This window comes from Leopardus geoffroyi, chromosome X (genome assembly GCF_018350155.1).
Source record: "Leopardus geoffroyi isolate Oge1 chromosome X, O.geoffroyi_Oge1_pat1.0, whole genome shotgun sequence".
Taxonomy (NCBI): Eukaryota; Metazoa; Chordata; class Mammalia; order Carnivora; family Felidae; genus Leopardus; species Leopardus geoffroyi.
In genome coordinates this window covers 97,377,582-97,405,136 of record NC_059343.1, presented here as the reverse complement: position 1 = coordinate 97,405,136, position 27,555 = coordinate 97,377,582, and the positions used below count along the sequence as shown (strand labels likewise).

The following is a 27,555-nucleotide window of genomic DNA, read 5'->3' as shown; positions in this document are numbered from 1 at the left end:
AAGCCGCACCTGGGTGGCTCAGTCTGTTGAGCGTCTGACTCTTGATTTCAACTCAGGTCATGATCCCACAGTCATGGGATGGAGCCCCATGTCAGGCTCCATGCTGAGCATAGAGCCTGCCTAAGATTCTTTCTCTTTCTCTCCCTTTGTCCCTCTCCCCCCTCCCCCAGCCTTTCTCTAAAATAAAAAATTTAAAAAAAATTAAGAGGGTTGGATCCTGTATTTTACAGCACTAACATTTCGAGCAGGAAACATCATGAGAATGATCCCTCCGATCAGTGGGATAAGACCATGCTGTCTTGAAAAGAGCATACTTATAAGGGTGCCTGGCTGGCTCAGTTTGTAGAGCACACGACTCTTAATCTCTGGGTGGTGAGTTCAAGCGCTCCTTTGGGTGTAGAGCTTACTTTAAAAAAAAAAAAAAGAATATAATTATCATATTCAGGGGCAGTTCTTTGAATCCAAAAGCTGGAAGGAACCTTACAAATTATTTTTTGTCATACCTTTATACCTTGAAAGAGAATGCGATATTTATGTTGGATCACTTTTCCTTAATGCATGTTTGTATTTGATGATTTCAACCCATTCTTTTTTCTTAATGCTTATTTGTTTTTGAGAGAGCGAGCGAGAGAGAGAAAACACAAGTGGTGGAGGGGCAGAGAGAGAGAGGGGGACAGAGAATCTGAAGCAGGCTCTGTGCTGACAACAGAAAGCTTGATGTGGGGCTTGAACCCACAAACCTGAGCCACCCAGGTGCCCTGATGGTTCAACCCATTCTTAATTTATATTTCCCTTTTATTATTTTATCCCATTCCATCAACTATATTACAAATTAATGTTTAAGACTAGTTTACTACGGGGGAGCCTGGGTAGCTTAGTCGGTTAAGCGTCCGACTTTGGCTCAGGTCCTGATCTCATAGCTTGTGGGTTCGAGCCCCGTGTCGGGCTCTGTGCTGACAGCTCGGAGCCTAGAGCCTGCTTCAGAGTCTGTGTCTCCCTCTGTCTCTGCCCGTCCCCTGCTTGTGCTTTGTCTCTCTCTTTCTCTCAAAAATAAATAAAAATAAATAAAAAATTTTTTAAAAGACTGGTTTACTATAGAAGCCTCAACTACATTTGTCTTTATAGATGGGATTGCACTGGAGGTTTTGTCTGCAGTTAGCTCACTTAATTCCTTATTAACTCATTTAGCTAGCTTTACTTCGGATGGACCCACAGAATAATTGAACCAGAATTTTGAAAAGCGTATGGATGTTCTAGGTTGTGAATAGGTTATCCAATCCATTAGCATCACCAAACTGAAGCAATTTTCATTCATTATGAGCATTTTCTTTCAAAGGTTTTGTGCATATAATCATTTCTGAATGATTCACAACTAAACAAAAGTTCATGGAATTGGAACCAACATTTTGATCTTAAGTAGACCAGAGACCTGGATCATCAGAATATTTTTCATAGATATATTGCTGCACTATATAGACAGATGCAATAAGAGACTGCCTTTTTTTTTTTTTTTTTTCAAATGATTTGACGACCTGGGACAGTCTTTTAAAATAAAATAATAGAGGGGTGCCTGGGTGGCTCAGTCGATTAAGCGTCTGACTTCAGATCAGGTTGTGATCTCGCGGTCTGTGGATTCGAGCCTTGCATCAGGCTCTGTGCTGACAGCTCAGAGCTGAGAGCCTGCTTCAGTTTCTGTCTCCCTCTCTCTCTGTCCCTCCCCCACTTGCCCACGTGCACGCGCTCTCAAAAATAAATAAAACATTAAAAAAGTTTAATTAAAATAAAATAAAATAATAGTAAGGAAAGTTTATGTTATTTATCTTGTTTATCTGGTCCTTACGTGTTATATATGAACTGATACACTTCTGTACTAGGGAGTGAAGTTTGCAATTAGTTTTGTTACTGTGGTTTGTATGAATTATGCGGCATGGTATCTCTTTATAGATAATGGTGACAATTTATTATTATTTTTATATCTTTTAGCCATTCGGAAAGTAATTCTTTCTTTTACTATGATTTCTTTGCAAGCAAGTATCTGGCCTGCTCTCTGTTTACTTATCTCCTAGTGCAGTGTCTGGCATATAGAAGGTGTTCAGTAAATGTTGAGTGGATAAATGAATTTATGGAAAGTAGTTTTTAGGTTGGTTGCCTTGTGCAGATCATTTCACTTAAGAGTGTGAATTTCTTCATCTGATATATGCGCTAATCTAATACATCACAGTCTCGTTAAAGAGTAGGTTATGCCTATCTTTCCTATGAAAAAAAACTAATCCAAATTAGTTTGGATTCTGATTCTGTTTCTGGCTTGCTGATAAATACCATGATGCTGACACAGACCGAAAGTTATTTTAGTAGAAGCAATTTACCAATGACCAGAATACTTTAGTCATGGTTCATCAAAGAGTAATTTGATAAAGAAAATAAGATTATAATCTGTTCCAAGATGGCAACTACTCTGAAAGTTAGGAGTTATTTGACTTATTTGCAAGTATCCTTTACCATAATGGGAAAAACTATTTTAGAGAAATTTATGTTCTGAAGCTAGTATGTTTGCACTGAAATGATAATGTGTTTTGTGTGTGTAATTGGAAAAAAGGAATGACAGAGTCAGAGAAAATGAAGTCTGACTAGGGTTTAGGAGACGTGAATTTAAAATTAGTACTAGGGGCGCCTGGGTGACGCAGTCGGTTAAGCGTCCGACTTCAGCCAGGTCACGATCTCGCGGTCCGTGAGTTCGAGCCCCGCGTCGGGCTCTGGGCTGATGGCTCAGAGCCTGGAGCCTGCTTCCGATTCTGTGTCTCCCTCTCTCTCTGCCCCTCCCCCGTTCATGCTCTGTCTCTCTCTGTCCCAAAAATGAATAAACGTTGGAAAAAAAATTTTTAAATAAATAAATAAATAAATAAATAAATAAATAAAATAAAATTAGTACTAAAAATCACCCACGTTTGCTTATGATCTTGTTTGATACTTGAAAGGACTTCAACCTAATTGCAGAGGTTTAGCAAATATTAGATTTAAATTAAGTAAAATTTTCCTTCTATTAAAAATATTCTAGGTATGTCTCCTGAGGCAAGGGAAACACAAGCAAAAGTAAACTGTTGGGATTACATCAAAATAAAAAGCTTCTGCAGTGTGAAGGAAACAACAAAACTAAAAGACAACGAAGTGAATGGGATAAGATATTTGCAAATGACATATCTGATAAAGGGTTAGTATTCAAAATATATAAACAACTTACACAAGTCAACAATGAAAAAACACAGTCCAATTAAAAAATGAGCAGAAGACATGAACAGACATTTCTCCAAAGAAGACATCCAGATGGCCGACAAACACATGAAAAGATGCTCAACATCACTCATCATCAGGCAAATGCAAATCAAAACCACAGTGAGATATCACCTCACACCTGTCAGAATGGCTAAACTTAGAAACGCAAGAAACAACAAGTGTTGGTGAGGATGTGGAGAAAAAGGAATCCTCATGCACTATTGCTAGGAATGCAAACTAGTGCGGCCACTGTGGAGAACAGTATAGAGGTTCTTCTAAAAATGAACAGTAGAACCACCTTATGATCCACTAATCACTTCAGTGGGTATCGACCCCCAAAAATGAAAACACCAAATCAAAGGGATATGTGCACCCCTATGTTTATTGCAGCATTATTTACAATAGCCAAATTATGGAAGCAGCCCGAGTGTCCATCAGTAGATGAATGGATAAACAAGATGTGGTATACACACACACACACAGGAATATTACTCAACCATAAAAAAAGAATGAAATCTTGCCAGTTACAGCAACATCAATGGGTCTAGAGAGTATAAAGGTAAACAATATAAATCAGAGAAAGACAAATGCCATATGATTTCACTCATGTGGAATTTAAGAAACAAAACAAATGAAGGGGAAAAAAGAGAGAGAGAAACCAAGAAACAGACTCTTCACTGTAGAGAACAAACAGATGGTTACCAGAGGGGAGGTGGGGGTGGGGGGAGATGAAAGGGATTAAGAGTACACTTATCTTGATGAACACTGTATTGCTGTAATGTACAGCTGAAACTAATATAACCCTGTATGGTAACTATACCGGAATGAACATTTTAAAAAATAAACCAAAGAGTTTAAACTACATGGTTTCTACACATTACTTGGTTAACAATAGCAAAAGGGCATAGCCGTTACTGTGTCCGCAGACAACACGCTCTAAAACAAAACGGTTGATAGTTTGTGAATAGATTTGGGTTTTTCATGTATTTTCTATGTGTTGGATACATAGTTATTTTGAATTATTTTCTGGAATGTGCAATAGGTTAAGGAGGGCTGATGCAAGAAGCTTGGAACCCGAGTGTGGGATTTGGTTTTTGTTCAGGAAGCGGTGAGGAGTCATTGAAGACTTTTGAGCAAGGAAGTGACTTTCAGAGTTCTAAATACAGTCACCGTATGTGAAGTAGCTGTGCTGTAACAAATACGTAATTTACATGAATCACCAAATCCAAGTAAGAAGTAACAGATACCGGAAGTGTGGTGTACGGGCAGTGACCCTGGAGACAAGTGGTAGTTTGTTGACTAGACGCGGGAAATTGGGAAGCCGCGGGAGTCAAAGATGACTGAAATATTTTGATGATAACGATTGCCTTCTAGAATTCAAAATACCCCATCTGTGGCTCTCTTGAATGCATGACACTTAGATTGCTGAACTTTCTTCTGTCTGACCAGGCTTCCGGAAATGATCATCAGGAACTGTAGAGTATGGGGCGCCTGGCCGGCTCAGTGGGTGGACTGTGCGACCCTTGATCTCGGGGTTGTGAGCTCGAGCCCCACGTAGGGGGTTGAGATTGCTTAAAACATAACACCTGTAGGGGCGCCTGGGTGGCGCAGTCGGTTAAGCGTCCGACTTCAGCCAGGTCACGATCTCGCGGTCCGGGAGTTCGAGCCCCGCGTTGGGCTCTGGGCTGATGGCTCAGAGCCTGGAGCCTGTTTCCGATTCTGTGTCTCCCTCTCTCTCTGCCCCTCCCCCGTTCATGCTCTGTCTCTCTCTGTCCCAAAAATAAATAAATGTTAAAAAAAAAAAATAAATAAAACATAACACCTGTAATAAAATCAAATCTTTCAGAGGTGTGGAGTCAATGTTGTTTCCATTGAGAGTACCTTTAAAGAACCCGGTTTTTTCCTTAAAGTGGGATCTGTGAAAAGATTAGTTTTGGGAGATTTAAAATGACGTATTGCTTCAAGAAGTACCTGGTGTAGATGGGGTGAGTGAGGGACGTAGCATTTAGAATAGCATTTTCCAACCACCTGGGCAGATTTGTAACGCCTTGACTCTGTGCCACCCTCACCTCCCTGGTGACTCTCCCCTGTCTCCTTGTCACCTGCATCTGAGAGTTGGAAATTAGAAGGTGGGGTGTGAAACACTGCTTTAAAAGAGCGTAGGAAGGAAAGGAGAGGAAAGCTTGTCGGTTCTTGCTTAATATCCCTCTTTCCTGCCTCGAACACATCAAGGTAGTACCTCATTATTCCTTCACAGTTCATAGCTAGCTTCTACAAAACACGTACACACGGTCCGAAGATGCTCCAATGATCTTCTATTTAAAATTCCCACTTAAGGGCACCTGGGTGGCTCAGTTGATCGGGTGTCCAACCCTTAATATTGGCCTAGGTCATGATCTCAGTTAGTGGGATTGAGCCCCGAGCCAGGCTCTGCTCTGACAGTGTGGAGCCTGCTTGGGATTCTCTCTCTCTCTCTCTCTCTCTCTCTCTCTGCCTCTCCCCTGCTCACGCTCTTGCTCTCTCTCAAAATAAATATTTTAAAAATAAATTAATTGAAGTTCCCACTTAAGTGGCTGGCAAATGTGAGTGTTTGATACCCACTGTGTCATACTGTTTCAATGATATGGTGTGCGTCTACCCTTTTGCAATTCCATGCGAGAACACATGCTCTGTTTAAGCCAGAAGCCGTAATTTTCCTAAAAAGAAACACCTTGTCCCCAAACTGGCAAAATGCCTAATGAATTTTATTTTGCGTCTACTCCCTCCAAAAAAAAAAAAAGAAACCCAAAAACAAAAACCAAAAAACTGTCTGCCTGGTGGGAAATCATTACCAGTATTATGAAGAATATTTAATACTTTCAGGTGCACCTGGGTGGCTCAGTCGGTTAAGCGTCCGACTTCGGCTCAGGTCATGATCTCACGGTTCAAGCCCCGCATCAGACTCTGTGCTGATAGCTCGGAGCCTGGAGCCGGCTTCACATTCTGCGTCTCCTCCTCTCTGCCCCTCCCCCACTCATGCTCGCTTGCTCACTCTCTGTCAAAAATAATCAAAAACAGGAAAAAAAAAGAATATTTAATATTTTAGGTAAAGAAATACCGTCATGGTACATAAACCCTTTCCCTAAAGGAGTCCTTCCTCCGTGCTACCGTGCCGTGGACAAAGACTCACACAAATATTTTGGGGGAGCATTTTTCGTTACTCACATCAGCATGACTGCCTGTAGCTAGATCTTGGAATAGTGTCGTGATGTGGAACCAAACATCATCGTCATCTTGTTAAAAGTTTTCTAGGAGTGTAGTGAGATGGTGGATCTTGATGGTATTTGAGGAGACAAATCAAAAGCCATTTCTGAGGTTAAAAACTGCAGTTCTTGGTGGGCGGGAGGCGCCTGGGTGGCTCTGTCGGTTAAACGTCCAACTCTTTGTTTCGGCTCAGGTTATGAACTGATGGTTCTGTGAGTTCAAATCCCACGTCGGGCTCTGCTGGCAGCATAGAGCCTGCTTAGGATTCTCTGCCTCCTCTCACTCCGCCCCTCCCCCCACTCACGCTGTCTCTCTCTCTCTCTCTCTGTCTCTCTCAAAACAAATAAACTTTTTTTTTTTTAAAAACCCTGCATTTTTACTTAGAATATGACACTTGAATGTGTCGATAGGTGGGTGGGCTGTAAATAAAGGGGCTGTAAAGATTTTTTGCATCTCCTGACGACTTGAGAAATGAAGGCACGCAATGGTTATGTAAGCGTGGTATAAGAGGGATAACTTAAAGTCTTCTTCCAACACAATTTTATGGACAAAACCCACCTTAATGGTGACGCAGATGCGTACAAAATGGAAAGCATTTTAATCTGAAATGTTATGTAAATTTGACCCTTTGCTTCCATTGGCTCCTTATCTGAGATGAGCTTGAGAGGAGTAGCTAAGTGTGATTCCCAGATTTGTTGGGTTGAGAGTCTGTCCTGTGATGCGCATATATTTTTTTGTGTTACCTTCCCCTCTCTGAAACATACTGGCTGCCATAGTAAAACATTGATTTGGTTACATCATATTAAAAAAATTTTTTTTGGATGTTTATTTATTTTTGAGAGGGAGAGAGAGCGAGACAGAGTGTGAGCAGGGGCAGGGGAGGGGCAGAGAGAGAGGGAGAAACACAGAACTCATAGTGGGCTCCAGGCTCCGTGCTGTCGGCACAGAGCTGGACGTGGGGCTGGAACTCACGAACTGTGAAATCATGACCTGAGCTGAAGTCAGACGCTTAACCGACTGAACCACCCAGGTGCCCCAATTTGGTTACATCACATTAAACATGTTATATTGAAACGTGATCAATTCAGTAGTGAATTTTTTACCACATTCATTGACATAATTAGAGATGCCCATAAGTCATTGCAAAATCAAGGTTGAGATTTGTTACATTTATTACACGCTTTGAAGACATAAAGGCAGTGGGACTCAGCCGCCACTAATACTTCTTAAAACATGGAATGCGGGGTGCCTGGGTGGCTCACGTCGGCTAGCCTTCCGACTTCGGCTCAGGTCATGATCTCATGGTCCGTGAGTTCAAGCCCAGCGTCGGGCTCTGTGCTGACAGCTCAGAGCCTGGAGCTGCTTCAGATTCTGTGCCTCGTGCTCTCTCCACCCCTCCTATGCTCATGCTCATGCTCTGTCTCAAATATAAATAAACATTTAAAAAAATTTTTTTAAAAACATGGAATGCAATTGGCTATTACTTTGTAAGTTTAAAAGTCTTATTACTCTTTGGTTTTTTTGTCATGTTCCATTTTAAAAGAGAAATAAACATTCCCTTAAGATCCGGTCATGAATTATTGACTTTACGAAGTTCAATATAACTAGGAAATTCAGACAAGGATAGGATTTTTACCGCTTGATTAATGATTCTCCTCTTCCCAAAGAGACTTGTCTCAGTGATTTCTAATTGGTTTTGAGTTTGTGGAATCAGCCTTTATAATAAACTCAAAAATTGGATAACTTGGATGTTTGAATATTTAATAAACTGAAATTTTAGGCAGGCGTAAGCCCAATTCTTTAATCACACGCTCTCCTGTTGAAATGCACCATAGCTCAACAGTCAAATTTCAAAGTTGGTGAGGTCCAGATAATAGAAGTAAAAACGACACCTTGGTTAGCCAACCTCCTGGGAGCCAAAGCAAGAAGTCCTTTAAAGAAAGTTGGCCGGGGTATCGGAGCTCCCATGCCAGTTTCTTCATTTGAGGATTGAAGAAGAACAAGGCTTGCTCCCTGCCTCAGGTACAGCTAGACTTCTCCGTGGCGGGGCTGGTGCTGGCTGTAGGGTGGCTCACCCTTCCAGAAGGCTTATGTGTGGCCAGAGGATTATAACTGCTATTTTCTCTGTGGCCTGGGAAGGGGGTTATTGACGATGATGGGAACGCATGCTGTTTTCCCTAACTCACACCTACACACTCCCATCTCCCTATACCACCGTCTCTTACCTTCTTACGGCTTCTTAGGGCAAGGAAGCATTGACCTAGTTACTTTATATATCGTAGGTATCAGCATTTGGGAATTCATTCTTTTATCTCTACTTCAGGTATGTGTGTATGTGTGTGTGTGTATCTATATATCTGTCTATCTTTTATCACAGTATTAATAAGAAACGTAAAGAATGAGAAATAGTAGTAAAGAATGAGAAATAGCTTGGCTCAAGCTTCAAAACGGAAGAATTTTCTGGTCTAGATACCTGACGCTCGATGTAGCTAAATTGGTGTGTGAATTTAAAAATTTTTTTTTTCAACGTTTATTTATTTTTGGGACAGAGAGAGACAGAGCATGAACGGGGGAGGGGCAGAGAGAGAGGGAGACACAGAATCGGAAACAGGCTCCAGGCTCTGAGCCATCAGCCCAGAGCCTGACACGGGGCTCGAACTCACGGACCGCGAGATGGTGACCTGGCTGAAGCCGGACGCTTAACCGACTGCGCCACCCAGGCGCCCTGGTGTGTGAATTTTAAAAGTGAACATTAGTTTTGAAGTTTTTCGGGGCCAGGATTGAGATATTTGGTGCCCATGCTTTATGGTTTGGGTAACTAACTTTCATCCTGTCATAGTTCTCTAACGGGGTATCATTTGTTGTTCCATTTGTTTAGCCCAATTCCCTCATCTGTGCTGTAGTGCTATTTCCGTGACAGTGATGGGCGGCTCTGGAATTCAGAATCTGTGCCTTTAAATGTTGATATCAGTATCGTAAAGTTCTCCCTAAACTTGATCTGAGCTGCGTACTAAGATATGCTACCTCCTTACCCTATGTGTGTTGGGAGAAGGGCATGAGAGATTTCTAGCAATGGTATTGTTTTAGAGGAGGTGGTCAAAGTGGGTGATTGTCGACTGAATTAATCCAACCAAAAACTTACTTTCCGTTGACAGAATGTGTCTTTCTGAGATCTTCCTTGTGTTTAGAAACGAAGCATCGAAACGCCAGTTGCTTCAGGGCCTCTACTCTCTAGTGTTCACTTATTTTTGGGGGGCTCGGTGTAATGGGACCGTCGTGGGCTCTGGAATCAGACTCAAGTTCAAATCATAATTTGCCAGACTCATGGTGGAGCCTTAAACCCTCTTGAGCTTCAGTTTCCTGTCTTTAAAATGGGATTGTTCCGAGGATTAAGTAGCTCAGAGAATGTGGCTGGTGCAATGCTGAGTACACAGCAGGTGCGGGAGAAACGATCTTGTTTCCATGTTAAAACCGACATCGGCTATTTATTAATGTGATTTTATTTTAAACGTGACAGACACAGGCATATAGGGAAGCCTCGTTACTTTAGAAAATCATTTTGCCGTCTGACCCTGTCACCTTGAACCTTGTTTCTCTTCTGTGGATTCTGGTATTTCTGCAGCAGGAAAGAAAGCCTTGGGAAGATTAGCCTCTATTTTATATCGTACCTGCGAGAGAGTTCCGTTAGTGAATCCATTGTGAGTTGACAATAAGGTGCTTGCATTTATGTCATTAAAAATTAGAAATAACTAACAAAAGCTTTATCTTGCATGATTTCTTTCAGGCAAGCACTTCAGTAAGAGATACGTTCTCCATAGTTTCTTAAACGGCTATTGATTTATGCCTTATTAAGAAAAGTTGCGGGGCGCCTGGGTGGCGCAGTCGGTTGGGCGTCCGACTTCGGCAGGTCACGATCTCGCGGTCCGTGAGTTCGAGCCCCGCGTCAGGCTCTGGGCTGATGGCTCGGAGCCTGGAGCCTGTTTCCGATTCTGTGTCTCCCTCTCTCTCTGCCCCTCCCCCGTTCATGCTCTGTCTCTCTCTGTCCCAAAAATAAATAAACGTTGAAAAAAAAATTTTTTTTTAAATAAAAAAAAAAAAAAGAAAAGTTGCTATGATATGTATGATTTCTTTGTGTAATGACGCTATAAATGACGTTTTAGTTGGGACATATCTTTAAAATATTTGAAGTTTTCAAGTTTTGTTTTTCCTTCTTTAAATTGAAAATACCAGGCGTATTGTATACGTATTGCCTTACTTCATACATTGGAATTTTCTTTCTGATTTTTTAAAAACAATTTCCCATTCTTTTTAAATGGAAGCTGAGTGTGTGTGTGTGTGTGTGTGTGTGTGTGTGTGTGTGTGTGGTGTGTATCATTCAGCTTTTGCCCGGGAGGGGTGATGAAGCATGGTTAAGACTGTAACTTTTGTGAGGTAGGATGGTTATAAATATCTTTAGCGTTCGATGTGGTGCGCGTACTTTGAATCTATAGAAAAATCAATGGGGAACAACTTTGCCCATCTTAAGTTTTTAATTTATTTCTCAAGGGTGGAAGGAAATACCTTGACAGATTTAGCACTCAATTTCAAATGAGTATGAGAACAGGTGGCTACATTTCTCCCCCACCTGCCGTGCAACTTTATCGCGAGAAATGTTTCATTTAGCAAATGCCGAGGCCGGCAGACCCTTCTCTGTTTCAGAGCAGAAAACACAAATGGAGGGGGAGTACTTCTTTGAAGTATTATTTGTGTTGTGTTTTGTTACTGTTGGTTCTTGCATACTCACCCACGGGTGCTGACTTTCAGTTATGGTAGCACCGTGACTCTGAGAAATTACAGTCTTCGTGTAATCCTTTTAACGCTAACTGAGAGCCCCCTATTCTTTTGTTATAGTGGAGTCATGTTATTCAAGTACATTGTTGGGCGCTGCCCGGCTGACTCAGTCGGCAGAGCATGCAACTCTTGGCCTTGGGGTTGTGAGTTCGAGCCCCGCACTGGGTATAGAGAGTACTTAAAAACATTAAATCTTTTGAAAAAGGAAATAAAACACACTGTTGGCTTTAGCCACTTTGTAATATAATCGTGGCCACCAAAAAGAAGTGCTGTGAGGCTAATTGGGAACTGAATAGAGGAAAGTTCAAGGTGTTATTCAGATACTTCTACCTTTGTCACTTTCTCTGAGAAGTTTTTTCCCCATCGGAAATTAAAAACAACATGGGAGGGGCGGCTGGGTGGCTTCGTAAGTTAAGTGTCCGACTCTCGACTTCGGCTCGGGTCATGATCTCACAGTTTCGTGAGTTCGAGCCCCGCATCGGGCTCTGTGTGGAGCCTGCTCGGGATTCTCTCTCTCTCTCTTTCTCTCTCTCTCTTCCCCTCCCCCACTTGCGTTGTCTCTGTCTCTCTCAAAATAAATAAATAAACTTTAAAAAAATAAATAAAAACAACATAGGAAAGTACAGAGAACACTTTGACGATGATTCGGAGAGTCTTGGGCGGCACTTTTTTCCTGCAAATCCAGCATCTTTCACGCACACCCTTTTAACGAGCTGGTCTTCATTTGACGTGTGCAGGAAGTGAACGTGCCAGGGCTTGGGTTGGCACGTACGATATCTCCACACACAAAAAAAGTCAGGTGTTTCATGTATTTTCGTGCTAGCAATTTCAAAGAGCACCAGACCGTCGCCTCTTCCTTGTCAGTGATATTTGACCTCACCTGGCTTTCTGCATAACATGATCTGGTGCTTGCAGTGATAGAAAGCAAGAAACTGAGATGTGCGTTCCATCATTTATCAAGCTGATACCTCATTTTTAAAACATACGAGTACTCATTCCAGTGGACTGGGGGGAATTTCTGGTGGGTTTTTGTCTTTTGTTTTCTTGTTTTTGGCATGGAGTGTCAGAAGACCTTTTGACACTTTGGAGCCAAATAACGCAGTAATACTCTTCCCTTACTCACAGTGCATATCAACAAACCCAGTTGCTGTAGTGAATCCTGAGAGTACGGGTTCTTTATAGAACGTCTACCAACCTGATAACCTCCACAGAACTATTCACTGCAGCAAACATGTTTCAACCAGATGGACACAGAACATTCTCCCTACCAGGTCAGCCATGTAATGCACAATCTTTCATTGTCCTGGTGTTCACCATAAAAAAAGAAAAAAGTGTCCATTTGATGGTTCTTAAAAAATTAAAAATTCCAGGAGCGCCTGGGTGGCTCAGTCCGTTGAGCCTCCGACTTCAGCTCAGATCGTGATCTCACGGTTCGTGGGTTCGAGCCCCGCGTCGGGCTCTGTGCTGACAGCTCGGAGCCTGGAGCCTGCTTTGGATTCTCTCTCTCTCTGTCTCTCTCTCTCAAGAATAAACATTTTTGGGGCGCCTGGGTGGCGCAGTCGGTTAAGCCTCCGACTTCAGCCAGGTCACGATCTCGCGGTCCGTGAGTTCGAGCCCCGCGTCAGGCTCTGGGCTGATGGCTCGGAGCCTGGAGCCTGTTTCCAATTCTGTGTCTCCCTCTCTCTCTGCCCCTCCCCCGTTCATGCTCTGTCTCTCTCTGTCCCAAAAATAAAATAAACGTTGAAAAAAAAAAAAAAGAATAAACATTTTTTTTTAATTTAAAAAAAATTAAAAATTCCACTTGAGTGAACAGTGCCACGTAGGGAGCAGGGGCTTAATACATGTTTGCACTAGCAATTTCTCATTTAAGTTTACAGGTTGAAAGACGGAATCTTTGCTTTAATTTGCATATTCTGGAATACTAATGAGGTTGACCATTTTCCATCTATTAACCATTCACACACTCCCTATGAGTTGTGTGCTCCTAACATGGACACACGTTTCCCTTGGGGGTGATTTTTAAAGTACGGTCATTGTCTTTTAGGCAAGATTATGATGTTAGCATCACCTCGTTAGCACGACAGTTGCTTGGACTTTCTGTTTCTTTTGTCTTCAAGTGGCAGTGCAAAGAAAGAGCATAGTTTGTGTATGTTCAAGTCGACCACCTTTGCAACGCTTTCGGGAAAATCATCAGGCAGTGCTTCTGGCTGTACCCTGTCGCTCTTTGAAAAAGTCGCTGTTCTCTTAGAACAAGCACGGTTGAGTGGTTCGTGCACACTCTGTGAAAGATTGCTTTTGTGCTCCGTGGTTGGTCATTGTCAAGAAAACCAGATCTGTCCGGTGGCAGTGGGGTGGGCTGGAGTGGCATGATAGCAAATACACAGACACAAGAAACAGATTTGAGTTTTGAACAGAAAATTGCTGAACATACTCTCTCTGGTGAAGAATTTTATAGCGTTGACAAAATGGGACTATTTAGGCAGGATTTGCTTGATTCTTTTCTTTAAGTTTGTTTACTTATTTTGAGAGAAAGAGAGAGAGAGAGAGAGAGAGAGAGAGAGAGAGAGAGAGAGATTGATTTCCAAGCAGGCTCCGCAACCAGCAGCGATGAACCCGATGCGGGGCTCAAACTCACGAACCGTGAGATCACGAACCGTGAGATCACGACCTGAGCCAAAACCAAGAGTCGGAGCTCAACCGACTGAGCCACCCGGGCGCCCCTGGGATTTGCTTGATTCTGAGTTAGCATGTACAAGTGAATCCAAATAGCAGTTGTCTTAAGCAGAATTAGAAAATTATTATTCTCACATGAATTTATATAGAACAAAAGCTTTCCTGCACAATTGTCTTATAAAACTCCAAAGCATTATCTACTTATCTACTGTAAACACTTGATTGTACAAATTGTGGGGCTGGAAGAAAGCAGAGGTATTTTATTGTCAGGTAGCCTTGGAAGAACTAGCGGTAATTAATAATACCACCGTGTTTCTTACTGCCAGCATTAACCTCGTGTAGGCAACCCTCAGACTGGGAAGTAATTTAGAACATGAAATTGCTTTAGAAAAATTTTCCTGAGTAGGTTAATCTCTCTATATCAGGTTTCTCAGTCTTGGCACTCTTGACATTTTTGCCTCAGTACATCTTTGCCGTCGAGAACTTTCCTGTGCATTGCTGGGATGTTTAGCCGCATCCCACTAGATGAAGGTAGCACACACACTCCCTTGCGACGATGAAAAATGACTCCTAACATTGCCAAACATGGGGGCAGAGAAACAAAATCCCCTTGGCCCTCCAGCCCCTTCTGAGAACCGCTGGTCTTTACATTGCTTTTAACCATATGACTTAAATAATAAGATTTTTATTTAAAAAAAATTTTTTTTAATATTTATTTCTGAGAGAGAGAGAGACAGAGTGCGAGTGGGGGAGGGCAGAGAGAGAGGGAGACACAGAATGTGAAGACACAATCTCCAGGCCCTGAGCCGTCAGCACAGAGCCCGACGTGGGGCTCGAACTCGGGAACCACGAGATCATGCCCTGAGCTGAAGTCGGACGCTTAACCCACTGAGCCACCCAGACTCCCCAACAGTAAGATTTTTAAAATGCTCTTTGTTCTTGGAATTACTCAGATAATCATTCCTTTAAGGATAGGTTTATATAATTGTGGCCTGGGCTTTGCTGAGAGGTTTTCCCTCCTTGCCATGTTGAAAACCAATGCTCGTCACATCCAGTCGGTAAACTTAATGAAAAGAAGACAGAGGAGAATATCGAATCTGCTGAGAAGGTGGACATGGCAGGTATTGTTAGTGATGCAGAAATAATAGGGAGTGTTCTGAATGGTAAAAAGTCAAAGTATGTTGATGAAAAGTCATAAAGAGGACGATTTTAGTGAAGCCTTCTTCAGCTTTTGAAGGAATTAATTAGAAAGCCAACCATATCATCTTGCCGAGAAAAGCCTGCATTTTCACATCCTGCTTTTCAACTTTAAGAGCTAGAGACAAATGACAAGTAAACGCGTTGTTATCTGTAGTTTCTTAAAAAAAGCGATTTCCAGGATATGTCGTGGGCACAGTGCGACTTCAGCTTTCTTCCTGTCCCTTTTACATCTGTGGTTCTATAAAAATGATAATTGATGGTCATTTACGGCACTGCATGAGAAAGAGATGTCCACAAAAATGAGATTCTGTGTTCATTCAGATGGCATACGTTGCAATTCTCAAGTGCCACGTTCTGTGCAGGGATTACGGAAAATAATAAAACATGCTGCTTGGATGTTTCATTAAAATAATTCTGTCTGAATGGAAATTTTCCGGTCAGGGGATACCAGTCTATTTCCCACTTTTCCAGTTGATTCTATCATTTTAAATGTCTGCCTGCAAAAGGTGTTTAAAAGGGTGTGGGAGCGTGTGCATGCTGTATGTCATGTATATAATTGAATTCTTTTTAAGGCTATTTCTGAAATTAGTAGAAAGCTATATTCATTGTCTTTTATGCTTGTAAAAATCTTATTTAAATGATTCTCTTTATTAAATATCCATGAGAGTTGAATAAAACATGGTCATATATTATTCATTTTTGGTTATACCATGGCTCTAATATCATTAAGAGGAATTGATGTCACCCTTGAGGCCAGAACTTTTGCTAATTGTTATAGGATTTAAAACCATTTGGTTGACGTGAGCATTCAAAAAGCAGGATCTTTATTAATATGGTAGAGTCTTCAAACTATTTTCTTGTTCAGACTGATCAACTGAGATTATAGGCATGGTAGTGAACAAGTGAAATCTTCATGATACTGGGTAGGCCAGAGTTAGAAAAACAAATAATTTGGGAGGCCCGGCTGGTTCAGCTGGTGGAGCGCACGACTCTTGACCGCGGGATTCGATCCCCATGCTGGGTACAGAGCATACTTAAAAAGAAAACCTTAACAAAGAAAAAAACAGTAACAATTCCACACATAGGAAGTTAGAGGTAAATAGCAAACGTGGAGTTCTAGGGCTTGCGAATCTTTTCTTCCTCCTCCTTCCCCGGTGTCCATTTTAGCAGTCTGCATCGTGAATGTACAAACCCATTCACAGCCATGGGCTCCCTGCTCTTAGATGATTCAGAGACACTTCTGGCATCGTGTACCTAAGGAAACGCAAGCCTGCTTAGTCTACGATAATAAAAGGTGGTACTGTGCTAATCAATTTTTAGTGTTACCTGGGGCTCCCTATTAAGTAGTTTGCATATTCTCTATGAAGACTAACTGACCTGGGGCGCCTGGGGGGCTCCGTCGGTTGAGCGGCCGACTTCGGCTCAGGTCGTGATCTCACGGTTTGTGAGTTTGAGCCCCGCGTCGGGCTCTGTGCTGACAGCTCAGAGCCTGGAGCCTGCTTCGGATTCTGTGTCTTCCTTTTTCTCTGCCCCTCCCCCGCTCACGCTCTGTCTCTCTCTCTCTCTCAAAAATAAACATTAAAAAATTTTAAAAAAAAGAATCACAACTAATGATAGAAGAGGAAGCAGTGTATTAATACGTCAGTTAATCTTTGACTTTTATTAACAAAGTCTGCAGAGTTTAGAATCATACTAGACGTAGATTCAAATCCTGACCCAACTACTTTCATAATTTTGTGACCTTAGGTAATTTATTTAAACTTTTCTGTAGCCCATTTTTCCCTACCGCTAATACAAAGGAAATAATAATAGTACCTCTTGCTTTGGATTGTTTTTTTTTTGTTTTTTTTTTTTTAACGTTTATTGATTTTTGAGACAGAGAGAGACAGAGCATGAACGGGGGAGGGGCAGAGAGAGGGAGACCCAGAATCCGAAGCAGGCTCCAGGCTCCGAGCTGTCAGCACAGAGCCTGACGCGGGGCTCGAACTCACGGACCGCGAGATCATGACCTGAGCCGAAGTCGGACGCTTAACCGACTGAGCCACCCAGGCGCCCCAACTTTGGATTGTTTTAAGGATTATATGAAGTCATGTGTGTAAATTTCTTGACAAGTACATGACGCATAGTGACTATTCAATAAATGATAGCTGTTATTTTTCTCTTTCCAAAATTAGGTATTCCAAAGTAATTTTAACTGTGAATAACACAATTTGATGTTGCTGCTACCACAACAGTACAATGCCAAAAGCAATTATTCCGGCACTAAAAATACAAAAACCCTCTGTGAGTATAGTCTTGAACCAGCCTGTAGGTTGATTTCTCACTTCCAATTTATCTTTTCCGACCTCGAAAACGTTTTCCAAATACCTGTCATTTTCGTAGCAGCCTCAAATGCGACGAAACAAAATGCAGTCTATTCCGGAGTCAAGCGATTGGCCCTCGTGACTGATTGTCTCCCTAAATGAGGTCTTTATCGTGAGTTTTTTATCACCTTTTAATTGGCCTCTCTTTCCGATTTATAAAAATCTTCAGATCTCTGGTGGAGGACGAAGACCAGCACATGAAATTGTCCCTCGGAAGCAGCGAAATGGGTCTCTCGTCGCATCTGCAGTGTTCCAAGTCAGGAACCACACGCATCTTTACCAGCAACACCCACAGTTCCGTGGTGTTACAGGTAATCTGAGCGGTCTCTTCGGTGATTTTCAAGTGGCCCCAGAAACCACACAGGATGCTTGTGACGTGTGACGTGATGGTGGGGGCCGAGGGGCGTGCATGTGTGTGGACAGAGTGCCTGTGGGAACTCTCTGTACTTTCCGTTCTCTTTTGCCGCGAACCTAAAACTGCTCTTAAACAATTAAGTTTCGTGATCGCAAACAGAGCAAACAGACCTCAGAGAAGAAGCCTTGAGTGGAAAACTACATACCTTCCTGATGTTCAAAACAAAAAAGCCCCAGAGTTCGTTATTTGTTTTGTTTGTATGAAGAAGGTCTTGCTATCGGCCACTTTCCCAAAGAATGTTAGGTCTGGGAACATTGACTTTCCATTTTGTTTCAGCCAATATAAATATCACAGTGCCCTACGCCAAATTTTCTGGTTCCTCACTCATGACCTGTTTTAACTGTCACCTTGTTATCATAGTTCTGAAGATCATATTTATTGGTGTCTCAGCTCATTGACAGTAGTAGTAGGTGTGGGAGCATAGATAAGGACAGCCGGACGTAAACACACTGATAGATGTAAGAGGTAACAAGTGCCAAAGGACAGGACGGAAATACAATAGAAAGCCAAGAGAAAAAAAAAAAACAGATATCACAGACTGCGATGTGGTTGGGGCGCCTGGCGGCTCTGTGGGTCAAGCATCTGACTTCGGCTCAGGTCACGATCCCGCCGTTCCCGAGTTCGAGCCCCGATTCGGGCTCTGTGCGGACAGCTCAGAACCTGGAGCCTGCTTTGGATTCTGTGTGTGTCTCTCTCTCTCTGCCTCTCCCCTGCTCGCACTGTCTCTCTGTCTCTCAAAAACGAATAAATGTTAAAAAAAAAAAAAGGGGGGGGGGGCGCCTGGGTGGCTTAGTCGCTTAAGTGTCTGACTTTGGCTCAGGTCATGATCTCACCGTTCCCTAGTTCGAGCCCCGCATGGGGCTCTGTGTTGACAGCTCTGAGCCTGGAGCCTGCTTCGGATTCTGTGTCTCCCTCTCTGTCTCTGCCCCTCCCCCGCTCATGCTCTGTCTCTCCCCAAAATACGTAAACATTAAAGGAAAATTAAAAAAGAAAGAAAGAAACTGCCATGTAGAGCTAATTAGCATAAGGATAAGCGGTCCCAGTACTTTTGACCATTGTGGACACTCCTTGACCTCTGAGGGCATTGCTGAATTAGAATAACAATATAATACTGGATGTGCATCAGTGTTTTCTAGATATAATCAAATCATATCCGTGTTCCCTCTAGGGAGATGGGAAAAAAAAGCAGTCTTTCTACCTGTATTTTCCGAAGACGTCTCCCCAGGTGAATTTCTTTTTTTTTTTTTTCTTTTTTTTTTTTAACGTTTATTTATCTTTGAGACAGAGAGAGACAGAGCATGAACAGGGGAGGGGCAGAGAGAGAGGGAGACACAGAATCCGAAACAGGCTCCAGGCCCTGAGCTGTCAGCACAGAGCCCGACGCGGGGCTCGAACTCACGGACCGTGAGATCATGACCCGAGCCGAAGTCGGATGCTTAACCGACCGAGCCACCCAGGGGCCCCTCCCCAGGTGAATTTCATGCATATTCCTGGCGAAGGACCATTGTATCTAGCGTATAGTGTTTCGTGGACGGTAGAGTGTATGGCACAGTAAGAGACGAGTTTTCGGCTTGCTGTGTGGCTTCGTTGTGTCACGTCGTTTTTCGGGGCTTTGTCTGTCTCCTCTCCAAAACGTGTCTTGACCAGGAGATCTCGAAATTCCACTCTAGTTCGTTCCCCTCTGTGATTCGGTGACGTCGTATGTTCCAATATTTTGGTTGGAACCGGAGCTGCGTTTTACGGTTTATCGTCCCGTGGCTCTCTCATCAGCAGAGACGTGAGGGTCAGGAAGGGGAAGCCTTGTGTCTCCTGGCATCTTGATGCCACATCCGGGCTTTCATTGTTGGTTATTCAAGGCTCTGGGAAGAGAGAAGGAGGCGTCAAGCAGATAGGAAACGTCTGAGAGGAAGAGCTTTTTTTTGTTACGTTAATCACTCTAAAGGAAAATTAAAAGAAACTCACTCACCCCTCCAGCATACACCCACCGTATCCATGCCCCTAGTCATGTGTTAAAGCCAATGTGCGTGCTCCTGCTAATTAAAAAAACGTTTTTTTACTGTTTATTTATTTTTGAGAGAGAGAGAGACACAGAATGCGAAGCAGGCTCCAGGCTCCGAGCTGTCCGCACAGAGCCCGACGCGGGGCTCGAACTTACAAACTAGGAGGTCACGACCTGCGCCGAAGTCGGACGTTTAACCGACTGAGCCACACAGGTGCCCCAACTCCTGCTAATTTTTCAAATGGCCTTTAAAGCAGATAATGGAAGGCACTTTAGTGCAGTGATGCAGATTTAGGGCAGTGGTCCTCAAGCATGTCAGAATCACCAGGAGGAAGGCTTGTGGAAACAGTGAGCACTGGGCCCTACCCCAGCGTTTTGAAATCAGAAACTCAGATACATGTATTTTTAACACTTTCCCAGGTGGTGCTGCAGACTATTCTAGAGATAGGGTCCTTCTTCCACCAAGAAAGATGGCCTCTCCCTTTCTCCCTACGTATCATATGGGGGGTGATAAGCTATTGTTGTAATGGGGAAACATGTGGAGTAGCTTATATATCCATCAACAGGGAAATGCTTACAGAAATCATGTTGCATAAGAACTATGTAATACTTTGCAGTCACCAAAGAGGGTGAAGTAAATCTGTGTGTAAGAACGGAAAGAGTATAGGGGCACCTCAGTGGCTCAGTCAGTTGAGCATCCGACTTCAGCTCAGGTCATGATCTCGTGGTTTGTGAGTTCGAGCCCCCCATTGGGCTCTGTGCTGACAGCTCAGAGCCTGGAGCCTGCTTCGGATTCTGTGTCTCCCTCTCTGTCCCTCCCCCACTTGTGCTCTCTCTCTCTCTCTGTCTGTCTCTCTCTCAAAAAGAAACATTAAAAACATTACCAGAAAAAAAGAATATGTTACGTGAAAAAAGGGGCAGGACAGAGGCGGCATCTGCACACGATGAAATATTCTTCGGCTATGGGGGCGCCTGCGTGGCTCAGTCGGTTAAGCGTCCGACTTCGGCTCAGGTCATGATCTCACAGCTCGTGAGTTCAAGCCCCGCGTCGGGCTCTGTGCTGACAGCTTGGATTCTATGTCTCCCTCTCTCTCTCTGCCCCAACCCACTCGCATTCTGTCTCTGTCTCTCTCAAAAATAAATAAACATTAAAAAAAATTGAAAAAAAAAAAGAAATATTCTTCAGCTATGTATAGGAAAGAAGGTACTGACACACACACACAACAGAGATGAACCTTAAACACATTATGCTAAGAAAGAAAGACGCTTGCCACGAAAGCTGTCTTTTGTATGATTCCATTCATACAAAGTGGCCAGAACAGGGAAATCCATAGAGACAGGAAGTAGACTAGTGGTTGCTTTGGGTTGGAGAGAATGTGAGGATTATGAGGGTGCTACGGGGCCCAGGGTTTCTTTGTGAGATGCCAAAAATATCCTAAAATTGTGGATACGGTTGCACGTGTTATCTTGAATGTACCCCAAACGGCGGAATTCTACACTATAAATGAGTGAGTTGTGTGGTATGTTAGCTAGATCATCATCATCAATCAGAAAGTTACAGGACAACATGTATCACATAATCCCATCTATTGGTAGAAAAAATAGACAATATGTGTGCCTATATATGAACATAAATGCACAGCCAAAGGTCTGGAAGCATCAAGGTGGCTGTGAATGTTGTCTTAATACTTTCTGCCCTGTACAATCCCGGCCCTGTTTAATTTTTTTTACAATGGAAATATTCTTGGGTGTCATCTGTGTAATTTACAAAATACCATTGCTGGCAGACAGTCTCTCCTTTGCTCCTGCCTAATATATATATATAATTTATTATTATATTTATGAATCAATGTAATTATTAATATTTATTAATATATATTAAGTTGTTGGCGAAACACGTATAGCTGAGTCTTAGACTCTTAGACACTTAGCTATATGGCGTTTTAGTTCAGGAGGGACAGTGATGTGAAAGGAACTAGAAACTTTGTATTGAGCAAAGGTGACCTTTCATCGACTAGCCTTTTTTTGTGGTGATGATGCTACTTTCCGTGGTGGCTGAGAACTACCGGCCTCTACTGCTGTTGGCGGACCCTTGCTGTCTTTCAAAGTCCATTAAAAATGATGTTCTCACCATCGGAGATTTTTTCCCTACAAGCACTGACAGAGAACTTTTTTCCATATCTGATCTTAGGTGTGCGGTTGTCAAGGGAACAAGTGAGAGAAGTGTTTCATGTGTAAATGTTATCATTGTTTTAAAATTAGCAGTCCTACAAACTTCAGCTCCAAAAGGCCTTCAAAGTAGCTGTCAGGGGAAGGGATCCCTGGGGAGAAGCCATTTCACGAAGTCTCACTCAGCAGGATTTACCCCCTAGAAGACTCTAGTGGGAAAGGTGTGAGTTTTGGCCCCAACCGGAATCCTAATTGTACCACCAGCTGATTATGTGACTTCTGGAATCTTCTCTCCTCTCTGGGCCAGTTTCCTTATCTGCGATATGGGTAAGGGATGTGAGGATTAAATGCAACAATTAAAGTAAGATACATAATAAATACTCATTTGGGGGCACCTGGATGGCTTTGCCCGTTGAGGCTCAGGTTGTGATCTCACGGTTCTTGAGTTCAAGCCCCTCATTGGGCTCCCTGCTATCAGCACAGAGCTTGCTTTGGATCCTCCGTCCCCCCCTCTCTCTGCCTCTCCAACCCCTGGTGTGTGCGTGCGCTCTCTCTTTCTCTCTCAAAAGTAAACATTAAAAAATTAAAAACAAATAAATATCCCTCTCATTTGAGCCAAACGGAACGTGTCGGAGGAAAGGTAGCTGAGCTCAAGTGATGGGTGTGCCAAATAAGGCATCCGTGTGGTTGGCCGGATCCCCTCTTGCAGATTCCTCGTCTCCATTAAACAGGCTTTATCTAGCAAACTAGGCTGTCAAAGAAAGTGCCTAAAGAATTTTCATACCTAATAGGCTTGGATTCCTAGATCCTTGAACAAATCCCAGGAGACTCCGTTTTACATTCCCACCCACAATGCATGAGGATTCCGATTTTTCCATATTCTTGCCAACACTAATTTTCTGCCTTTTTGATTCTAGCCGTGCTGGTAGGTGTGAAGCAGAATCTCAGGGTCTTGATTTGTCCTTCCCTGATTGCCAGTGATGTTGAGCGTCTTCGTTTGTGCTCGTGGCCATTTGTGTCTGTATCATCTTTGAAGAACCACCCCGTTCAGATCCTTTGCCCCATTTTTAGTTGGGTTATTTATCTTCTTATTATTCAGTCGTGAGAGTTCTTTATGTATTCTAGATACAAATCCCTTATGGGAACATGATTTGCAAGTATTTTCTCCCAGCAACTTTCTTTTTTTTTTAAGTTTATTTTTTGAGAGACAGAGAGGTGTGGGGCACAGAGAGAGAGAGAGAGAGAGAGAGAGAGAGAGAGAGCAAGTCAGGAAGGGGCAGAGAGAAATCCCAAGCAGGCTCCACACTGTCAGCGAAGAGCCCGATGCAGGGCTTGAACTCACGACCCGTGAAATCATGACCTGAGCCAAAATCAGGAGTCAGATACTCAACTGTCCGAGCCACCCAGGGACCCCTTTGGTTTTGTAGTCCTCTGTTCTGTCATAGTTGCCTTGCCAATCCCCTATGCTTTATGCATTCAATCATCTGATCTTTGTTTCTGCTTTACCTTAGTAGAGTTCACAGGACAGATAGTCAAGGCAAACGCTGGGAGACTTGGGACTTGTCACTGTTCTCTTAACATATATATTTTTCCGCACTTCGATCTTTGCACCCATTTCCTCTGCCTGAAATGCCTTTATTTTCCTTTTTGTTTCTAGTTAACCCCTACTTACACATAATGATCCCCATCTTTTTTTTTTAATGTTTATTTTATTATTTTTGAGAGAGCGCGTGAGCAGGGGAGGGGCAGAGAGAGAGGGAGACACAGAATCTGAAGCAGGCTCCGGGCTCCGAGCTGTCAGCGCAGAGCCCGGTGCGGGGCTCGAACCCACGAACTGCGAGATCATGACCTGAGCTGAAGTCGGACGCTTAACTGATTGAGTCACCCAGGTACCCCATAATGATCCCCATCTTAAATTGTACATAATAAAACTGGAATTCTGGTTTTGCCCTCAACTCATGTCCTTCCCACTACAGTTATGCCGTGGGTAATCCTGCAGCACGGGACTTCTTAAAACGGTCCCTCCCATTGGCCTGTTGCCCTGACAGCTACTTTAAATGCCTTTTGAAGCTAGAGTTCGAGTGAGCCAGGCAGAGTTAGTGGCTTCTCTTCCTTCCTCTGCGTCCTCGTTAATATGACCTATCAGTGCGATCCACAACTCCCAGGGTCCAATTTCTTGTTTCTGTATGCCTACAATCTAGTGCTGGGGTACTTGGTGAATGTTTAACAAGGGCCCGTCGTCGTCATCATCATCGTTATTATTGTTATATTTATTATTGTCATTAAAAGAGATAATATATACAAAGAGCCTAGCCCATTAGCTGGCACAGAGAAAGTACTCCATGCTTTTCGTTGCTACTATTGGTATTGTTTGTGGAATAAATGAATTTGAGTGGCAGTTATAATAACTTTCGTGTATACTTGCTTCATTGATGCTTTCAACAACATTGGGAGGGCGCCTGGGTGGCTCAGTCGGTTAAGCGTCCGACTTCGGCTCAGGTCATGATCTCACAGTTCGTGAGTTCGAGCCCCGCGTCGGGCTCTGTGCTGACAGCTCAGAGCCTGGAACCTGTTTCGGATTCTGTGTCTCCCTCTCTCTGACCCTCCCCTGTTCATGCTCCGTCTCTCCCTGTCTCAAAAATAAATAAAACGTTAAAAAAAAAATAAAAAAAAATAAACAACATTGGGAGGCAGAAAACCCCAGAATTGTCTCCATTTTATAGATCGGGAAACTGAAGCTCAGGGAGCTTGAACACAGGTTTTCTGACTGTAAATTTGTTTGTATAATCTGTTTTTATGATTAGTTTCTTCTGATCTTGCTCTAAACTCTATCATCTTTTTAAACATAATGTCTGTCAATACTAAGTTTTCATTGACAGTTAAGTGTAAGAACATTTATTAACTAAGGCTGACAGACAATCTGTTGTAAATGATAGAGCAAAGATTCTATTCTTTTTTTTTTTTAAGATTTTTTAAAAAGTAATCTCTGCACCCAACGTGAGGCTTGAACTCACAACCCCGAGATAAACAGTGATCTAGAAGTCAAACACGGGTGAGGTATCCTCAGAGTATTAGCTCCTGACTTGCTAATAAATGTCAGCAATAAACTGGTTGAGGTGACATTACTAAATGAACATTTGCCCTTATTAACTAAAGAGAGAGAAAAGATGTATCACTTTATGCTTAACAGCTTTGTAATAAAAAGTCCACTAAAGTGAAAAGAAAAAGTCCCATGGTCTTCAGATTGAGCTAGCCAGGTGCCCCATAAAGATTTTATTCTTTCTTTTTTTAAGTTTATTTGGATATTTTGAGAGAGAGAGAGAGAGAGAGAGAGAGAGAGAGAGAGAGAGTGTGAACAGGGGAGGGTCGGGGAGAGAGAATCCCAAGCAGGCTCCGCGCTGTCAGTGTGGAGCCTGATGCAGGGCTCAAACTCAGGGACCGTGAGATCATGACCTGATCCAAAATCAAGAGTTGGACATTCAACCGACTGAGCCACCCAGGCACCCCATAAAGGTTTTATTCTTGATAGAAATAGTAAAATTATGCAGAACGTCTTCCGGCATAATTAGAAAAATTAGGAAAAAAACAAAGCAAACAAACGAAACAGAGAAAAAAAATTTGTCAACTGCCGGTTGGACACATCCTTGTTAGCACAAGGGAGGCCATAACTGTAGTACCACGTTTCAGCTAGCGGCTGTGTATATTAATTGTAGAATATTTAGCTAGGTAGAAACAACTTACTTCTTTTTTTAAAAAAATGTTTATTTATTTTTGAGAGAGAGAGAGAGAGAGAGAGAGAGAGAGAGAGAGAGAGAGGATGCAAAGCAGGTCCTGCGCTCACACCAGAGAGACAGATGTGGTGCTCAAACCCACGAACCGCGAGATCATGACCCGAGCCGAAGTCAACCGACTGAGCCACCCAGGCGCCCCGCAACAAATTATTTCTTGACTGTTGGCTGTGCTTACTCAGACCTACAGAGTTTCAAACTGCCTCCCGGCTCTGGGTGTCTAGGTTCCCAATTGGCATTTTCTCAGGTTAAGATTGATACCTACCAGACTGCTCTTTCTATATTTTTCTCCGTTTTTATCTATTTCTTATTTTTTCTACCCAGTTTTAGTTGCGAAACCAATGAAAGATCATTTTATGGTCTCAGACTATTATCTGCATAGTGCAACGTTAAAGACATGAATTATCCATGGGGCGCCTGGGTGGCGCAGTCGGTTAAGCGTCCGACTTCAGCCAGGTCACGATCTCGCGGTCCGTGAGTTCGAGCCCCGCGTCGGGCTCTGGGCTGGTGGCTCAGAGCCTGGAGCCTGTTTCCGATTCTGTGTCTCCCTCTCTCTCTGCCCCTCCCCCGTTCATGCTCTGTCTCTCTCTGTCCCAAAAATGAATAAACGTTGAAAAAAAAAATTAAAAAAAAAAAAAGAAATGAATTATCCCAAGAGCCTCTACAAATTAGCTGGTGTGACCTTCCAGTGGACCCACTTTCCGAAATGCTTATCCTAAGGTAGATGTTTGGGTTGCTGATCACGTCATGTTGATGACCTCTACCCTATTTTAAACTTTTGTGATCATAAAATAAACAACTTAAAAATGTATTGCTGGGGCACTTGACTGGCTCAGTGAGTAGAGCATGGGACTCTTGATCTTGGGGTCGTGAGTTCAAGCCCCCTGTTGGGGGTAGAGTTTACTTAAAAAAATTTAAAAATAAAAATGTGCTGTTAACATAAGCAAGTGAAGCATAATAGATAAATGGACAAAGAAGATGTGGGCTATATACATACATACACACATATGTATAATGAAATATGACTCAGCCATAAAAAAGGCCGAGGTCTTGCCATTTGTGACAACATGGATGGCCTAGAGGGTTTTATGCTAAGTGAAATAATCTATTTGATTAAAGAAGACCTCCCATAATCTAGATGTTTGAAGTTTTTATCAAAATGAAACTTGTAATTTCTTTACTTCAGTTTCCTAAATGGCCGCCAAAATAGAGAAATGAGTGTGTGATTTTTCTTGGGAATAGCTTTTTCGGTACTCGGGACGGGTAGGATACAGTAAGGTATTCTAATCCTTCCACAGTTGAGTGTGTATCTTTATGACTTTGAGTCTACGTTAGTATCTTCTTATCCTACGCTCTCAAATGAGATGTCGTCATTGTTGTTATTATTTAGCGTATATTGAAGTAACAGCACGTACCAACCGATAAAGATGCCCTAATACGTGATTTCCATTTCTGATTGTTTGTTGCCAGTATAGAATAATACAATTTGTTGATGATTATTGACCTTGTGTCTTGCAATCTTGACAAACTGACTTACTCTGGGAGGCTGTTGGTAGATTCTGTGGGGTTTTCCACGTAGACAGTCATTTTCCCTATGAATAAAGA

At 42.7% G+C, this 27,555-nt stretch overlaps 1 protein-coding gene across 9 annotated transcripts in view; it reads left to right on the top strand.

The window, feature by feature from the left end:
- The window catches only part of KLHL13 (kelch like family member 13), a 205,091-nt gene that overhangs the window by 142,237 nt on the left and 35,299 nt on the right, over positions 1-27,555 (top strand). For 7 of the 9 annotated variants that reach the window (XM_045473080.1, XM_045473077.1, XM_045473078.1 and 4 more), the window contains one exon: positions 17,749-17,890. The exons of 1 other annotated variant lie outside the window; for it this stretch is intronic. In XM_045473080.1, coding sequence (XP_045329036.1) covers positions 17,777-17,890 — 114 coding nt within the window. In that variant the 5' untranslated portion in view covers positions 17,749-17,776. Of the gene's footprint in view, positions 1-17,390; positions 17,500-17,748; positions 17,891-27,555 lie in introns of all 9 variants that reach the window. One more of the 9 variants, XM_045473079.1, reaches the window with a different exon arrangement.